Raw genomic sequence first — 18398 nt, forward strand, 5'->3', positions numbered from 1 at the left:
TTATAGTGGTTCAGTTTAGCAAAACAGATGGTAATTCGAAGGTTAGAGTGTCAGTAAGCAAGTTTTTAATTGTAAGCTGCCCAGAGTCACCCTCTGGGGGAGATGGGGGGCATATAAATTTAATAAAAAATAAAAAATAAATAAACCTCTAGTGGCCACAGACCAAATGTGGATGCAGCCCTTAACATTCACTCTCTAGTTTCTGTACTGAGAGGTAGCTATTGACTTTCCCATCCATTTTCTAGGGTCATAGGCTACAGCTAAATAGCTTTAGGCAGTAGCTGATAGCTCCCTGCCATCTAGTGCACATTTTTTTTACTGCTATAATTTTGGAAATTTCTATATTCTTCAGACAGAGGTACTGAAGGAGTATGTTATAAGAAGTAACTCTTTCTTGAGTGGGCTAGCATAGGTGAGGGTTTCACATTTTCTGGCACACGTACTGGCACATTTTCACATTTAGTTTTATGTGCCAGTACGTATGCTTACATGTTACATACTATTTTTAAAAAAACATGTATTATAGAGAATAAATTTGTAAAACCATTCACACTTTGGAAAAAAATCCAAAAATCCGTAGTCAAACAACACTTTCATTAGATCAACTGAACTGTTACCAAAAGGTATGCAGGTTTCTAAGATCTCTAGAAATTGTCAGGCTAAGTGTTTGAAAAAAAGGAAACAGGAAATTCCTTTTTTAAAGCACTTTTCACTTTGAAAACATAACCAACTTCTTGAGCCTTTGTGCTAATAGCCTTGTGCTATTAATGTCTTTTACTAAGTCAGCGTTTCTCAATCTCAGCATCTTTAAGATGTGTGGACTTAGAATTCCCCAGCCAGCATGTCCACACATTTTAAAGGTGCTGAGACTGAGAAACGTCGTGCTGAGTCCTTCTAGCTGCCTCGGCCTCCTTAACGACTCCATTGTGCGTCTCAGCTTTACCTTGAGTCTCTGTCCAAACTAATCTTCTCTTTTGCCTTCTGGCTGCATGTGGTAACCAGGTTTTCTTACAGAATTCTTTCTCACGGTGCATAATGAACCCGTGGAGTCACTACTGAAGGTTATGGATGGCTAACGGGTGGCTTTGAAAAAATCTTGAATTCAAGAAAGATAAGGCTCTTGACATTTGCTAAGCATGATGATATTGTATCGCCTGTAGTAATGGAGGCCATTGCCGAGAAACACAAGTGGTGTGCTCATCTTGTGAGCTTCTCAGGAGCAGCCGGTTGGCCACCATGGGGCAAGAGGAAGATGGATTAAGCTAGTCTTCTTTTCTGATCCAGCACGTCTGTTCTTAAATGTTATAACTCTAACAAATGCTTCTCTGCCCACTTCTTTAGCTGTCTTTCTTTTTTGAAGTGAACTGTGGGGCCCCAGGACCACGTGAAGGCAACTGGCGGAGGTGTCAACCACATCCCTGCCTTTGTCTCCTACAGCTAAAGTACTTCGTTCCTGCCCACTTGCATTCCTCATTCACCTTTTGTCGATCCATCAGCGGCAGTTCGCACAGAGATTTCCTGGCTGATATTTCACCTTTCCACATGACCATCACAAGGTAAGATCTTCCTCTGGCTGTTGAGGGGTCAGATAAATGGGTGGCCTTTTTAGCAGAACTGCAGGTTTCACTTCCAAACAGGCAGATTGGAGGAGAAAAGGTTTACTTATGCCTAGAAGCCACAGGGAAGCTAAGCTGTTATAGGTAAAGATAACCTATCTCTGGGCAACAAGCAGGAGGCCCACTGGCTTTTATAGCCTGCTTCTGAGCTTTTCTGTGGCACCAGCCTGTTTGTTGGAAGTGGTCATGGATCGAAATGCATTTTTTGATGCAGGAACTCAAATACACCTAGAATTTTGGATATGTGTGGGAGGAAGGTCAGTAAAGAGGAAATGGCCTTTGGCACCTTGGTATTGGTGCATTCAGCATTTTGCCAAGCGCTGGCTTCTTTCTTGAAGTCAGCAGAGCAGGGCGTTTTCCTTCCTTTCAGAACTAAGCATCAACTCTGCCCGCCATTTTGCCTGTAGGCATGGGAGCTCTGATCTCCCATGCAAAATCACAGCCGTATCTGGTGTGAGCTACTGGGGTAGCAAATGGAAAGGAAGAGGCTGTTTGGAAGGAAAAACTTTATTCTGAAGCCCCTACCCTTGGTCTTGAACGTTTTAATGTAGCTATAAGTATGAAAGTATGATTACGTTCATACCTTCTCGAAGCAGTAGGAACTTTCAAGAGCATGGAGCTTATTGCATTATTTCCCTGTGGAAGGAGGCCACGAGACACGTATTATATATTATAATGTATTATATAACATTCATATTTATTTACAAATACACTGGTTGTTATAGATAGAATTTTTCCGTTGTACCAGAATGGAAATTCTGACTTCCTGCATTTCTCAAGGGCGGCAGGCTAAGGAATGGCTGGCTCTACTGAATCATCTCATAGCGAGGACAAATATATTAGGGCTTTCATCAGGGCACTGTTCAGTTTACCTGGGTCAAAACAGACACTGCTGTTCTCTTTTCTCCACCTGCGAATCCCTGGTGCCCAGATTCATCTGTCTGACTCGTTCTGCTCCTCCAGGAGAACATTCAGAAACCACGCAAAAAAGAAAATGTCTGGAAAGCTGGATGTGGAGAAGTGGGCTTGGTGATCAGCTGGAGTCTCGTGGGCATGAGAAATGACGGAGATCATGGTCGATGCCAGCAAGGAGCATGCGGGAACAGCATCTCAGTAAGGAAGGGGCCTGCATCTCTAGGTCAGGAAAGAGAATGCATGCTTGTCTGCCCAGTTGGTTATGTGGAAAGCTTGTAGTCCATGGTAGGGCACCCAAGGAAATTCTTGTGTCACTGCTAAACCTACCACGGATCAGTGTTTGACCTTATGCAGCACATAGTTGATTGGCTAAACAGCTGCTCTGGTCCTCAGTTCAGGGGTAACTTTTGGCTGGCACCTACATAGGATAGGCAATTCTGCTGACGGCTTCTTTTAACTGACATGTCTATCCCAGGAGCAAACCAGGTAGTGTATTGGGTTGGCTTCCTATTGTTTAACCATGATTTGCTGAATAAACTACAGTTGGCTGGTTCACACAACAGGCTGAGCCGTAAACTCTGCTTTACCAGTTGCAGGAGCTGGGCTCATTCAACAAAATCAGCCCACATTGGGATTTAGGACTTTGTGCAAGCCTAGCCGTGGTCTAAATGAGCTCTTCCTGTCCAGCCTTGGCTGTGTTGGCGGGGTCAGCGGGGCGGGGGGGGGGGTCAGTGGAATGTGTGCTTGGAATTAGAGGATAATGCAGTTGGAGGACACCCAGTTGGTAAAGCTGGTCAGAAGAGTTAGAAATGTGGAAATATTTTTTTTTTTAAGTTGTCTGACTTTAGCAGGAGCAGGACCTACAGTAAAGTTAGCATACGAGGCTAGGGTTTCTTTGCAGGAAAATGCCAATTGCGCTGTCTTTTGCTCTTCTGTTTGCTTTTTCTCTTTTGTAGGTCACAGCATACGGCAGTGGGAAAACATGGCAGTCGCCTACCACTTCTGGACAGGCTCTCAGCAACGAGGGGCGTTTGGGAGCTTCTGGATGTCCAGCCAGAGCAAGTCAAGAGGCTGCTCTCATCGCACCAACCTGGGGTGAGTAACTAACCATTTTTAGAAGGACTAAAAGCACAGGCTTTCTTTCACGCAAAACCAATCTCTCCAGATCCGTCGGGACTGGGGCAATTACATTGTCTATACCTGAGTTTACTTGCCAGACCTGTTTCGCTGCTTCCAAAACACAGATTTAAAATGCACAGATGGCAGGAAATTAAACCTCACCAACATCTTCTGTAGCCGAGATCCTCCTCAGCAGCTTCCCCAACCCAACATCCTCTGGATAACAGTTCCCATCTTCCCTAGCCACCAATGGCAACTGATGGTTGAAGGGGATGATAGATTGCTTTCCACTACCTATCTGGAGTGGCCAAGTTGGGAGACTGCTTTTTAACAATAAAGCAGGAAGTAAAGGGAAGTGTTACTTTTGTGGAAATGAAGCAACATCAGAGTTGACCTATGTTCTCCTCTTCCTCCCCTCCCCTGCTTTTTCACCTCTACTTGCCCTGTTCTCTAAGAGTTGCCAGTGAAATTTGGTTTTGCCAAGTAGGTATACCAATCCAAGTAGACCTTTTTGCATCGTTCCTTCATCCTGCCTAAAGGGGGAGAGAATTGTGTGTCTAGGAGGTGGTTATGGTTTTGCTTGGTGATAAGATTTTCCAGCAACCCTGCTGTCTCAATTCTTGCCCCTTCAGTCATTCATCATTGCTAGAAATGGAAATGAAGGCTCCAGAACACTTTTCCTCCGGAATCCAGGAAGTGAGAATGAGGCGGTTTGCCTTTTTCCTCTTGAGGAGAGTTCAGGTGAGCTGGTTTGGTACTATTCTGTCCTGGAGAGGTGAACAGGGACACCTGGCAACCTCATGGAACAATACAACAATACAAAAGTAGTATTTTCAAATCAGTGATAAAAATCTCCAGACATTCTTAACGTTTACGACTGAAAGATTTTTGGTTTTCTTTCCCACAAGGAGGCTGCATGAATGAATGATCTGAATCAGTGTAAGACAGCTTTTTGTGATTCTGAGCTATAGGTAATACACCTTTCTTCCCTACACATGGAAGAGAACCCAGGAGCCTGGACTCCTTTCTTTTCCTGCTCTAGCAGCACCCTAGAATTTCAGTTCTCTGCTCGATCTTATGGTGGGACTCAGAAGTGTGGGAAATAGGAAACTTGAACTACTGTTCCTCACTTTCTTGCACCAGTGGTGGACCTCAATGTTCATCTTGTCTGTTCTGGGGAATTTCAAAACATCATTTCCTTCTACTTAAAAGGGGAAGTGGTTTGGAGAAGCACAGAAGGACCGGTTATTGCAGGCTGCATGCTCTCCCTGTAAACTGCTAACCTCCCTAAAGTATTGACTGAAAGACTGGCAATTAGCTCTTTCTTTTTCCCTCCATTCTCCCGCCGTTGCTGCTTTATCATCTGCTTCCACTGAATTTGGCGTTCCCCATTTATGAACTGAACCACAGGTGAGGAACTCTTCCTTGTACCAATGCAGTGTTTGTATCCCACCTTCCTTCTAAGGAAAACAGAGCAATGTATATGGTTTCTACCCCTTTCTCCATAAAATAACTCTGTATTTTAGGGGGGCAGATTCCTTCCCAAGTAAGCTTAAGGAAATGAATGAGGAGGGGGTCAGGGAGGGAAGCACCTTTCTTATCGAGGAAGAAAGGCAAGTCTCTACGTTGTAACTGGAAAGAACTGGCAGATATTCCAGATTTTCCTTGCATTCCCTACAGTAGAACTGCCTAAACTTTGGAAGACCTGGGGGTTGCACTGGTGCCAAGTGGGCAGCATTGTGTCTATGGGCATAAGTGAAAATTTCTTTAGTTCTTTTCTTGCATTTCAAAATGGTGCTAATTACCAGTGTGAATTTGTCTGAAGGATGTTTTTAAGATAGAGGTACCAATATTATAATGCATTTTATAATGATACAACTGCATGTAGAATGTTGTCTGCAATTCTGGTTGCCATACCTCAAAAAAGGATACCGTAGAGCTGGAGGAGGTTGAGAGGAGGGCAACCAAGATGGCCAAGGGGATGGAGTAGCTTCCTTGTGAGGAAAGGTTGCAACATTTGTGGATTTTTGGTCTATAAAGGAGGCAAATGAGAGGGGGCATGATGGCAGTGTACAAAACTATGCATGGTGTGGATAAAGTGGGCAAAGAGACTATTTTCCCCTTCCCCAAAAACTAGAACCAGAGGTCACCCCATGAAATTGAATCCTGGAAGGATCAGGACAGACAAAAGGAGATACCCAACACATAATCAGACTTTGGAATTTGCTACCCTGAGATGCGGTGCTGGCGACCAGCTTGTCTGGCTTAAAGGGTTGGACCAATTAATGGGAGTCCTGGAGATCAAGGGCTCTTAGCCGTGGGACTGCCGCTGAAGGCCGTCTGCTGGGAGAAGAGTGGGTTGGGTGGCCACTGTGAGACCAGACCACTGGAATAGATAGGCCAGGGGTCTGATCCAGCAGATTTATGTTCTTAAGGTTATTTTATTTTATGTACAGTATTCAGCTTTTTGTAGCATCCGCTATCAAAATAACTTTGGTGTTTAAGAGCTTATGCTATTTTAATGTTTATTTGGGGGCTTACAGTATAGCTTTTGCATTTGGTGCCTCAGTATAGCAGGAAACCATGGTACTTACTGTCAAGAGGAGAGGCACTTGGAGTTTGAAAAACAGGACTCAGAGCTTCCAAGATACCTATCCCTGCCCTAAAGGAAGGAGGTGTGTGTGTAAAGCACATACACAAAACTATGGAAAGATGGTTTGTCCTAAGGCCAGTCCACTCATCCCACTTAGTTCAACATTTTTTCTGCCGGTTGATACCTCTTTCTGAGGTGATTCCAGCCCTGAAATCTTTTTTTAGATCAGAAATGTCAGTAGTTGAATTTCAGACTTCCCTGATGCCCACCATGTGCTCTGTTGTGAACTACGGATGTGTCCTAATCGTCCTAGGAAGTGGTGAGTCAGGCTCTTGGGGCATCCTGCAAGTAATTTTCCAGTCTCTTTTTTTTCTATCTGTCTTTAGCTGGAAATTGTGGAAAAGTGGGAAGAGATTTTTCTGTTTGTAAAGCATGTGTTTTGCTACCGAGCACTGGGCAAGGACAGACGCTTCCTTTTTTCCCCATTGAGATCAAATATTTCAAATAAGATAAAGGATCACAGGTCCTGGCCTACAATTCAGTGCAATCCTTTTCTCAAAAAAAGCATTTCCTTGTCTCTGTTTACATGTCTTTCCCCAACTGGTAGAAGAATAGTCAAGGGACTTAGCAAAAGGCTGGTACCCAGAGCTTAAATGCTCCCAATGCGACTCAGATACAAGAGTTTGCTGAACTGGGCAAGCTCAAGATGAGACCGAAGGTCAAAGTTTAAATGTTCTGGTAAGAAGTACGCTAAGTTCATTTGTCTAATGAGGAAGAAAATGTCCCTGCTTTTAAATATTGCATTTTTCAAAGTTGTGTTTCTCAAGTTTGGCTTCATTTAAACAGAACTGTTTCTTTCCTCACTCCACCTTATTTCATCAATATTAATTATTGTTATGAATTGAGCTTTTTAATGCGCAGTTCTCCTTTTTTTGGCTTTCAAATCCGATGACTGGCTGGGTTCATCAAACATACAAAGCCAACATAAAAATAACATTTTGGCTTAATGTAATATGTAAACTCATCCATTGATTTTCAACTGTCTTAAAATCTCAAAAGATTTTATTTATTTATTTATTTGCCAGTCTCAGAAGAATTTATTTACAGTATTTCTTAATCCCATTTATATGGCCACCCATCTATCCAAAGAAACCGTGAGTGGTGAACGAAACAAACAAGGCAAAAACAAAACTTTCCATTAAAACCAAATAAAAACAATGCAAGTTGAGGTCCCATAAAATCCCCACAGTCATTGATTACATGTACCTCTGACAGCTCCCATCGCTAACATCCTGGCCCTTGTGCTGGGGGAAGACCCAGGTCTTCATGACCTTCTGAAAGGCCAACAGTGTTGGGGTCATCTGGATCTCAGGGAGGAGGTTATTTCATAGAGCAGGTTCCATGATAGAGGAGGCACGCTTCCTGGGGTCTGCCAGGTGACACTGTTTCACCAAGGGTACCCAGAGGGACAGGCAAAAACAGAGTTTGTATACTCATAGTAAAGCAATGGGTAGTCTGAAGAAATTGGACCTTGCCTTCATCTCAGTATACGGATTATATGTTCCCTGTATAATCTGATTCTAAGAGAGGTAATGTAGGGTTCTCTCTCTCTCTCTCTCTCTCTGAACCACAGCTGTTCACCTCAAGGGTTCTCAACTGTATTTCAGAAACCTTTTGGAACTGGTTGGCTTTCATTTTGTGAGCAGGTGAGCACCAGGGAAAGGTTGCCTGTTGATGTGCACTGGGAGGAATCTGTGGGTGCTGAATGTGATTTTAATTAATCCTGTCACTGCCAGATACTTCTGAGATGAAGGGGCAAGCTCCTTGCATCTGCTCTTTCCCAAATGTTTTGGCTCCCTGGAAGTTCTTCCCAACTATAAGTCAAAAGAGGAGGTTCTGGCAGGCTTGGGGAAAAGGTGGTAGGAAAGAAATCTCGTACCGCATGCAGTGAGTATGGTACGAGCACCCGCTTTAAAGCAGCAGCAATGGTGCAGATGAAGAAAGGTAGCACGGAAGACCTACAGTGAGCCAATAGCGGGTATCATTTTTGTGATTTTGTGATTGTGCTTCTCTTCTAGGGATATCCTGCCCTGTTTGCTCAGGATCCCCCACATCTTTCAACTTCCTTGCAGAGCTGATTTAGATGCAGTCACCACCTTGGGCACAAGTGAGTGAGAATACCCAACATTTTGCTTTGGAATTAGAGGAGAGTTTGCCTATTTGGTTTACTCAATATTTGTACTCCCTGGAATTTTGCAATGTAGTTTTTTAGTTTTACAAATGCAAGCAATTATCTAGGACAGTGGAAGGCTTCGTGTTATTCAAAAAGAGACTAGATCTTTCTTTCCACACCAGTCTCACTGACTCTGAGCAGATTACAAACAGTAGTAGGATTCCAATAGAAGAGAATATATGTAGTTCAGGGTTGAACTGTGGAGTCCTTGGTGCTCTCTGAGCTTGGTTGTTGCTTGCAGATATTTCATTACGTGACTAGGTAACATCAAGATCTAGGAATCATCTACAACTTACAGTGTAAGGATTGTAACAGCCACTGTGTAGGACGGACAGGTAGAAGACTAGCAGAGCGCCTCCATGAACCCCAACCTAGCAGCCAGAGAACATGATGAAAACTCCTTAATCTCACAACACATGGATAGACTCAATCATAGTTCCAACTGGGAAACAGTGAGCATCCTAGACCAACCTAAATCCAAAAACTCTAGGGAATTCCTGGAAGCCTGGCTTTCAGACAAATCAGCCATCAATAGACACATAGAGATAAGCCACATTTACACACCATTCAAAAGAGACAATAAAAAAGCTAAGAAGGAAACAAAAAGGCCAGAACACATCCTCTCCATCAGCTTACACCCAGGTAAGCAGGGATTAATACCAGACAAACAAGCAGAAAACAATACTTTAATCCAGGAACTACCAAGGAGGAAACTGCACCCCCACCAACATGGGCAGGGCAAGCTACTGTATATGAACAGGGAGCAAACCCCACCCTCACCAGCACTAATGATGTTACCTAGTCAGGTAATGAAACGTCTGTAAGCAAACAACCAAGCTCAGAGAGCACCAAGGACTCTACAGTTATTGTATATTGAAACAATATACAATAACACCAATATAAATACCATTTTTCAGGGATGCTTTGAATTGGATTCCTGCATTGACCACGAGGTACAAAACAAGTGCAAATGTATTTGTTTGTTTGTTTGTTTATTTAATATATCAAAGTTGTCACCACCCATCTCGTTGAAATGACCTGGGAGGTTTACAGCAGAGATAAAATTCATTAAAATGCAACATAAAAACAGTCCTAAAAATAAATAGGTTCCAAGAAAGATGGAGAGTTGGCGAGTATTTCCAGGGAGCATTGTTAGGGGGCTAACCACCCTCAGGCAGGTAGAGCCCATATCGCCCCATGCACACTGGCAGAGCCAGGTCTTTAATCCTTTTTGGAAAGCCAGGAGGGTAGGGGCCCACCGCATCTCTGGGGGAGAATATTCCAAAGGGCGGGGACAACAGCAGAGCAGGCTCTCCTCCTGGGCCCCACCAGCTGACATTCTCTCTCTGGGTGGGATGGGACGATGTGATGGGGATGAGACCCCTTCCAATTCCAGTATTTTATGTGGGAATTTGCTTGCAGAATATAAAAATTCCAGTATTTTATATGGGAATTTGCTTGCAGAAGTGCACATTTTAGGAAAAATAGTATTCCAAAAAACGTAAATGTATGCAAATAGTAGCACAGACGTGCCCAAAAATGTGTACAGATGTCTGTGCTGAAAAAGGCCTGCAAGCTGGGATGGAGTGCATTTGAAAATAATTCAGTTTAAAAAAAGAAAAAAAAAGAAACATCAACAACAGAATTAATAGATCTGGTTCACTATTTCTTGCTTGGTGTCATCGAAGAGTTTTGGCCTCCGTGAGGTTGTGTTGCATTGCTTTCTAGCCTTCAGGTTGTCTTGATCGTCACTGAAATACTTGGTGTGTAGCCAGCATTTGTGTTCTCTCAGGCCCCTTTGGCAATTTCTGTCCTTTCTACTAGTTGCCAACCGTTGCAAGTCCCCAGTGCTGCTCCTCTAGATGCTGGGAAGCTACCCGCGTTTGAATTTCTGCTGGCCTGCAGAAAACCCTCTGCCCCCCAAAAGCACACCAAGGGTTCCTGTCCTCCATGCCCTGTTTGTTTCATCCTCAGCATTCTGGACAATGCCTCTTAAACCTGGTGATTGCCTGGCATCAAATGAAGCAGAAGCAAGCTCCGCGGAACCCAATGGGGATCTGTTGAAATCCAGGCAGCCCTCATGCTCCATCCGAGTGACGTCTGAGAATGCGGCCCTGTGCATCGTGAACCCGCTCTTTCTCTCCGTGCACAGTGATATCGAATGGCTTGACCTTGCCCCCAGCCTGTGCCGCTCGAGCAGCAAGAGGGGGTCCCTGCAGCTCTCCAATGGCTTAGCAAAGCAAGAAGGCCCAGTTAGTTTAAAACATCTGGGATCTCTGGAAAAGGAAGAGGAGATGGTGAAAGGTAAGATTTGGGCAGCTGTCTGTGTCATTGGTATAAGCAACTTGCCCCCTGTTCTCCTGCTCCACAACCAACACAGCTGTACTGAGGTTGTTAAGTGGTGGTTCCTCCCAAAGTTGGTATGGAGGGGGCATCCACTGACATAGAACTGGGCATGAAAGATTGGGGCACAAGCCTCCTTAAGTATTTCCCTAGTTCTGGGGGTTCTTTCCTGCTATAGAGTCCCAGGTGCTAATAGGAGTAGATGTGTGATTGCTGCTCATGAGAACCTAGAAGTTAGATACGACAGTAAATATGACCAGTTGGCATTCTGGATGGTAGATAGACTGAGAATGGCTACATTTGCCCACAGGCACCTTTCATGGCCCTTTCTTCCCCGCAGATCCTCTGTCCTGCTCAGCCTCTGCACGACGGAAGTTCCTTTCTCGCAGACCGTCCTGGAATAGTTCTGAAACTGAGGAGCCGCCGTGGTCCCCCATTCTGCCCCAGAAGGAGATCCGGTCTCCACACCGTGTTTCCTGGGTGGAAGGGATCTCTGCTGACGCTCTTCCATGCTGGCCCCTGCAAAAGGCCCATTCAGAATCGTTGCTGCTGAATGACTCCATGCTGCTGCCTCTTATTCCTGAACTGGATTCGCTCTCTGTCAGCAGCGTGGAGGATGAGGGAGAAGGGCTTCCTCCTGCCACCCCCTCTTCACAGAAGAGACCGCGCTCCTCCTCCTCCACCTTCACCCACAAAGTGCTTTACCGTCTCTCGGCCATGAGCAATGCCCTCACTGGCTTCCTCTCGCTCGAGCGCCGGGTCTCCAAGCGGGTGCAAGAGCTGGCCCAGGAGTCTACATCTGTGGTGGGAGGTCTCGTACATAACTTTGTGGGGCACATTCTGCGAGGTGCTGGGACACGGCACCCCACCAGCACTGAGATGCTGCAGGAAATACGGCAGATGATCAGCAACCTGAAGGGCTACCTATGCGAGAGCTCTGATCTGCACACGGCCTATAGTGAATACGGTGAAGCTGAGGAAATAGACCTAGGTATGGAATGGGGTCTTCTGAGGGTTTGGAGAGGGTCTGAAAATGATCCATTTTGGGTGGCGGTGATTGCTACATAACAGAGATGCCTGTTATGGGCAGGATTCGGCCATTTTTGGCCTATATATATTCAGTGGGTCATCTCCTTTTCCTCCCTTGTGGAGAACCCCCTGCCCTGATGGGATATATATTCACAGCTCCTCTTAAGTCTTAAGTTCAGATCCAGCTCAGCTGAGAATAATTTTTACTGACTCTGAGATGGGCTTGTTTTGGGCTTATTCTTTGTAGCATTTTGTCGCAGCCTTGAAATGGAACCTTGCTTTTGTGGAAGACGGGATGTTTCTGCCTTCTGTCTCTTTCTTTACAGAAAGTTTGGTTCAGGGTGATTTTTCCCAATCTGGTGCCTTCTGGCTTTGTTGGAACAGAGGTCCCATAGTTCCCAGAAAGCATAACTATTGGGCATGCTGTCTAGAAAATCTGCCATTGGATTCCAAGTCCTTTGAAAGCCACTAAAGCAAGGGAACCCAGTGCTAAGCAACTATACCATACATGCCAAGCAAATAATGAATGACACATGGGGGAGGGGGGTTTGTCACAAATATTGTAGTTTTTACTGGGGTGTTCCTGAGACAAATGGGCTTGAATGGGAAAGTATTTGCATTTCTGCTCAAACAGAAAGTGGTGGCTGATGCCCTTTCCCCTGTTTGTGCTCAGCACCTGGGCTCCCAAGATAAACTCTTCTTGGATACCAAGGATCTTTTTAGCAGTCACCGCTGATGACTGGAATCCAGCCCCACATCCTTCTTCCTCCTGATGGGTTTCTACAGAATTGCAGTCACTGGCCACCGTTCCACAGCAAAGTTTAGCTAGAACTCTCTGTCTTCAGCTCCCACAGTGTAAACCCATCAAGTCTGTTTCCCAGAAAACTGATCATAAATATCTCTTACCATATGTCTGAACAACTGAAAATATATCTGCGGTTTCCACTCCGGGCTCTAGCAGGTTTACGACATTGTCTGCTCACACGCAAGTCAAACAGCGAGCTTAGGAAATCAACCTGACCTGTGGTCGGGGTTCTGATGCAGGCAGCAGTGCGTGTGGCTTTGGCAGTTGAAGGAGAGGTTTGGGGAGGTGTAGGTGGTGGGGGAGGGGGGAAAGATCGGCGTCAAAGAGACACCAAGAGCGCTTCCTTAAACAGAAAGTAAAAGAAAAGCAGCTTTTGGATTCATTTGTGCTTGCTTGCGTATCTCAGGCTTTTGGGCAACATTTGAAAAATCGTTAATTCCGGAAAATTAAATTCCTGCTTTAAGATTTTTTTCTAATCACAGGCAGTGATGGAGGTGAAAATAGTCTTGGGTGGTTTCATGTGTTCTTTTCCAACAAGATTTTTGGGTCGTGTTTACCCAAATGGTTTATCTTCCGCTAACTCTCTTGAGAGTCCCCAGAGCAGCCGGTCAAAGGTGGGAAGCGTCAAAGCTATTTTAGGCCAGGTCTCTCGATCAGCAGTGCAAGAGAGCAAATAAAATGAATGGATTGGGGCAAGGAAACTTGGTTGGCAGCATTTAAACAAGAAGCTGAATTCACTCAGATGCTGCCAACCAAATCCATGTGCCCCAATCCACTTATCTTGTTTGCTTGATGCATAATTTGGGTGTCTTGTTTTTTGTTTTTTGTTTTAATGCTAAAGCTCTGAGCTCACCCGGCAACCTGCTGCACTTTGGATGGCATTGATGCCCCAGAGTGCTGCTCTGCTTTTTGTAAGCTGTGGGACTTGGATTCAGCTGTTAACATGGTTTACATCGGTGACTGGAATTTAAGCTATCCGAGAAAGCTTTGGATATCTTAGAAAAAGATGCAAAACCAAGGCTTTCTGAGCTGAGCAGCACCTGGCCCAATATTGCATGAAGGAAGTTCCAGGTTCAAGCTCAGCATCTCCAGCTCCAAAGAAGCAGGGAGACAGGTGATGGAACATTGCTGCAGAATCCATGCTTTGTTTTGACAGGGATTTTTTGAAGAAGCCCCAGTGGCTGGATTCCCATCCTGCACTAAGCTAAAATCTGTCATTTACAAACTGTAGCCGCTGGGTTAACACACTATACCAAGGCAGGGATGGGCAGCTGTTAGCCAGTGACCACCTTTTTGCAACTGATGCAGCCTCCCTTACCATGAAAACTAGGAGTTGTGTCCTCGGTTATTTTGAGATGGAAAGTAGATGGGAGTGGCAGTGAAGGGGATTAAAATAGGCGTATCACCACTGGAAAACAAGACATCTCTCTCAAAAACAATCTCTGTTGAACATTTCAGTCCTATCTACAGATGTGATGGAGCCCTACCCAGTTTGTTGCCCTCAGCCCCCCTGAAATGTTAACTGCTGCCTTTGTGGACCAAAAGGTTGCTCCGTGTTAGACGTAGCCACCATGTGGACAATATGAGCTAGACGTATGAAGTTGGCTTGCAGCCGTTTCCTAAGATGCTAGTGCCTAGGACTGAAAGACCCACCTCTTGGCTCCAAGGTCATTCTCTCTTTTCGGCCAGGTTCTGTGGTGGAAGGCGCCCTCTACAAATGCATCCTGAAGCCACTGCGGGATTCAATTTATGCCCAGTTGCTGGACTTCCGCACCCATGATGGAACTCTGAACCGCTTGCGTGAAAATCAGGTGACCTTGAGCCAGCAAAGCTTGGGAGAGCTCGGAGTGGCAGCCAGTGTGCCCGACGGGGCTTGCTTGGAGCGTATCCAGACCAAGCTGAGTCTCCTGCACCAGGCCTATTCGCCCAAGAAGAAGGAGACCCAGATGCTGAAGATCTGCAAGATGCTCTACGAGGCCATGAACCTCAGTTGTGATAAGGCAGGTACGAGGCTTCTGGGTGGGTTAGTTTTCAACTGAATTATGTATATTTTTGTGATCATGGAAGAAGTTTACTTGGGGGAAAGCAGGGAAAGGTTGTCCTGTAAAATAAAGAAGAGCGTGCTAAATCACTTCAAATATTCTCCTTCCAAGGCAGAGATAGAGCTTTCTCCTGCTCTTTATTTCTACAGTTTAGTATTTGGAGATAGGCTGTCCCTGCACATGGAGGCTCCATTTGGCTACCATAACAGCTGATTGCCCCCTAAACCTGCTGTGATTGATGAATTTACTAAATCCTCTCATCTAAGAGGTCATCAGATGCACACCTCTAGTATCAGTAGCCTTATAAGCTATTGCTGGGTGGCTGCTGAAGAAGATGTGAAGGACGCAGAAATCCCAGCTTCCTGCTTAGGCAGCCAGTATGTCTTGTATTTGTTTCCCTTTATGGAACCAAGGCCAGCACCCAAGGGGGTAATCTTAAGTCAAGTGGTGGGCACATGCCAGATACAATCTAAATTCACCCCCTCACTGGGGTGGGTTCTGTGCACGGATGCAGAAGTGAATGTAGACCTTGGCCAGATTTGTGTCCCTCTCATCTTGTTGCTACCAATGGGAGGTGTTTTTTCCGAACCTGATTGCTGGATCAGTGGTGAACTGGGGTGAGGTGATTACACTGCACAGGAAAGGATTCTCATTTCACTCCCAGGTTAGGTCTCTGCTTGAAAATCCCATATGTGTGGTTAAGCAATTTGGTGGGGGAAGCCATTGTCATCAGTGGAAGGTTCCCCACTCCAGATGTATAGATTTGGGGGGGGCAGAAGTTTTCCCCTCCTGCTATGTAACACTTTGCCATGCCATCTGCTTCTGCTGGATCTGTATGCTCTCAGTTAGTTTTCAGGAGAAAAGAGTTCTCATGCAGTGCTTCCATGATGATATTACCAAGCAGCCTCTGCCCCTTCCTTCGTTCCTGAGCTGCTTCAGATGTCTTCTCTCCCACCCCATAATATGCCTTTGCTTTCTATTTTTGGAAGAGCCATTCGGTGCTGATGACTTCCTGCCAGTTCTTATCTACGTGCTGGTGCACTGTGATGTGGTGTCAGTACAGCTGGATGTGGAGTACATGATGGAACTGATGGACCCCAGTCAGCTGCAGGGAGAAGGTAGTGTGGTTCATTGTGTTCAAGCTGGGTCTGTTTCCAAGGAAGGGTTTTCCTCCACTGGCCATCAGGAGATCATCTTAAGTTCTAGCTGAGGCTCAGATGTTCTTCTAAGGCATTTAATATTGTACTTGCCGTACTGGAAGCCTTGGGGTTCATCGAACTGCCCTTTTGCTCGCTGAAGTGCACTGTGGTTATCTGCTGTTAGATTGACAGATGAGAGAGGAGAACAAGAAACTAACAAGAACGGCCTGAATTTGGTTTTTGGGTTAACTTGGGCTTGTGAAAGGACCTTTGGAGACTGAAAGTTCTGGACTGGCACACAAATCTTATTCCTAAACTTTTCCTGTGTTCCCACGTTCATATCCTCCCCATCTTCATGCGTTCTAGGCGGCTACTACCTCACTACTTGGTTCGGGGCTCTCTATCACATTGAGAACTTCCAGGCAGCTTCCACCATCACCAGACAGATCAGCGTGGAGGCCAAGCGCTCCATCCATCAGTGGCATCGCCGCCGCACCATCCACCATCACCGCCGCAATTTGCAGGTAAGAGTGGAAGGCAGTGAGAGGAGAGCCTTAAAGAGGAAAAGCAGAGCAACGGATGCCAGAAAAACCTGGCCAGCAGCTTCGACTCTCCCCTTTTGTCCACTGGCTTCTGTGGAGCAGGCCCTGTGCTGGTATAATGCTAACCACCCATCGAGTTGTTTTCAACTCGTAGCAACCCCATAGATGGATTTTCTCCATGACAATCTAACCTGGTCTTTCAGGTCTTCCAACAGTGCACTCATCGCCGCTGTAACTGAGTCCACCCCGCTTGCTGCTGGTTGTCTTCCTCTTCTCTTTCCTTCCGCCATTCCTGGCGTTAGAGCCTTTTCCAGAGAGCTGGGTCTTCACATAATGTGTTTGTTCAAAGGGCTGCATTGTGGGTTTGATCCTGTTGGAATGCTGTTATCTCCACAGTAATTGGTTATGTTCCCTCTTTTCAGAACATCCTTTATGTCTCCTTCCATGAACCCTTCAATAACCAAAAGACCATCTCAGTTCCTCCCAATATGACAACGGCGTTGGTCTGTGCAGCATGTGCTGAGAAGTATGGCATCTCTGATGGTGCAGACTATGGCCTTTTCTTGGTATCAGAAAGCTCCTCTGAACTCTTAACAGAGGACAGCTATCCACAGAAGATCCGTGCAGATCTTCTCCAATCCCAAGGGGGCCGTGGCAATTTTGTTTATAAGCCCAAAGATAGACCCCTGCCTGCCTTTGGTTCCTCTCTTCTTCAGGAGGCTGTCAGCTTGACTGAGTCCCACAAGCCTCTGGAAAGTGTGGGTGTGGAGCAGTCGGAGGTGGATTGACTGTGGCCTTGGAACTTTCCAGAAATGTCCTTTTGTCATCTTCTGGCTTGACAGAAATCTGAGAAAAGGCTGCGATTCCAGGGAATAAAGTTTCAGACAAGAAGAAGACTCTTGAGCAGAAGATCTTGGGAGTAGCTGTCATCAGCTCTGAAACTAGTAAGGGCACAGGAGTGGGGCGGACCTGTTAGTTGTTCTTCCCAGCATCACCCTCTTCTAGTTTTCCTCATTCTGGTTCGTCCCCACCCAAAATGAGTTTTCCAATCAACATTTCAAGAATCAACCCAGAGTAACTGGGAGAAAACTGCAAATTGTGTCATCAGCTCCAGGCTGCGAAGGTGTCTTGCTTTTACACATGGATTTCTTCTCTCCCTTTGCTCAAGTCTTTTATTATCATCTCTGATCAGGTTCTCCAGAGCCTTGAAAGTTGGCCCTGTGTCTCAAATTGCACACGCTGAGTACACTTTGCTACATTCCCAGTGGGGCTAGAAGGCTTTTTTGCCCACCCAAGAGAGACTGTCAAATTGATTATGGAAAAGTCAATCTGAACATATTGGTTTAATTTTACATATGACCTTTTTACGTATGGCCTTTTCTTAGCTTGGAATCTGGCATTTCCTCCTCCCCCCCCCCCCATCCTCCAAGAGAATGAGAGCCATGTCTATAAATTTGCTGCAGGTCTGGAATTTTATTTAAGCACTTTGTAATTCTTTAATAAACTCAAAGATGCAAATATCCCCACTTGGTTAACACTTCATCCTCATAGTGCTGTTTTCTGGATAACAGTGGCCAGAAAGAAATTTACCAGTGCCATCGATAGCTTTTTACAAACTTTGTTAGCATTCTGTCCAAATCTCCAGTTTAAATTTGGGAAGTGGGGCCTTGCGGTGTGTGGAGTTATATATACTGAAATGGGTGTCTTTGAGATGGATCTGTTACGGAGTTCTTCGTGTCTTTGGGGTCTGGTCTCAAATAAGAAATCTCCTAAGCTGTCATTGGCCCATAACCGAAACCTGATCCCTCTCATTTTCCTGGTTCACCATCTGTGTGAGATTCATAAGACTAGAACAAGAAGGAAAGTGAGGCCGCAGTACAGGATTTAAAAAAAAAAAATGTTTCCAACAAAGCTTGTGGAAGACGGTGGCTTCAGCTTGAGACTGAAATGGAGAGCATCTCGTGTTTATGAAGCCCGGGATCTGCATATGAGAAGAAAAAGAGAAGCAAGTGAGAATGCTGG

General features: G+C 45.3%; 1 protein-coding gene across 3 annotated transcripts; it reads left to right on the forward strand.

The window, feature by feature from the left end:
• Window positions 1–54: 54 nt before the first annotated feature.
• On the forward strand, window positions 55–17898 carry RINL (Ras and Rab interactor like). 3 transcript variants are annotated; one of them, XM_088139798.1, is made up of 12 exons: window positions 55–1556; window positions 2580–2729; window positions 3488–3626; window positions 4283–4391; window positions 7877–7949; window positions 8322–8410; window positions 10451–10780; window positions 11160–11810; window positions 14343–14657; window positions 15685–15813; window positions 16201–16358; window positions 16799–17898. In XM_088139798.1, exons 2-12 carry the CDS (start codon window positions 2677–2679, stop codon window positions 17162–17164), a joined length of 2412 nt encoding a protein of 803 aa, XP_087995924.1. In that variant the 5' UTR covers window positions 55–1556; window positions 2580–2676; the 3' UTR covers window positions 17165–17898. The 3 variants fall into 3 exon arrangements, with proteins under 3 accessions (XP_087995924.1, XP_087995925.1, XP_087995927.1); XM_088139799.1 differs by lacking the exons at window positions 55–1556; window positions 2580–2729; window positions 3488–3626; window positions 4283–4391 and adding an exon at window positions 4404–6981; XM_088139801.1 differs by lacking the exons at window positions 55–1556; window positions 2580–2729; window positions 3488–3626; window positions 4283–4391 and adding an exon at window positions 4404–5060.
• Window positions 17899–18398: the final 500 nt, after the last annotated feature.

Source organism: Python bivittatus, unplaced genomic scaffold (assembly GCF_059951505.1).
Source record: "Python bivittatus isolate LINGU-HERP-01145 unplaced genomic scaffold, Pbiv_v1 ctg000310_np1212, whole genome shotgun sequence".
In the NCBI taxonomy this organism is placed as follows: Eukaryota; Metazoa; Chordata; class Lepidosauria; order Squamata; family Pythonidae; genus Python; species Python bivittatus.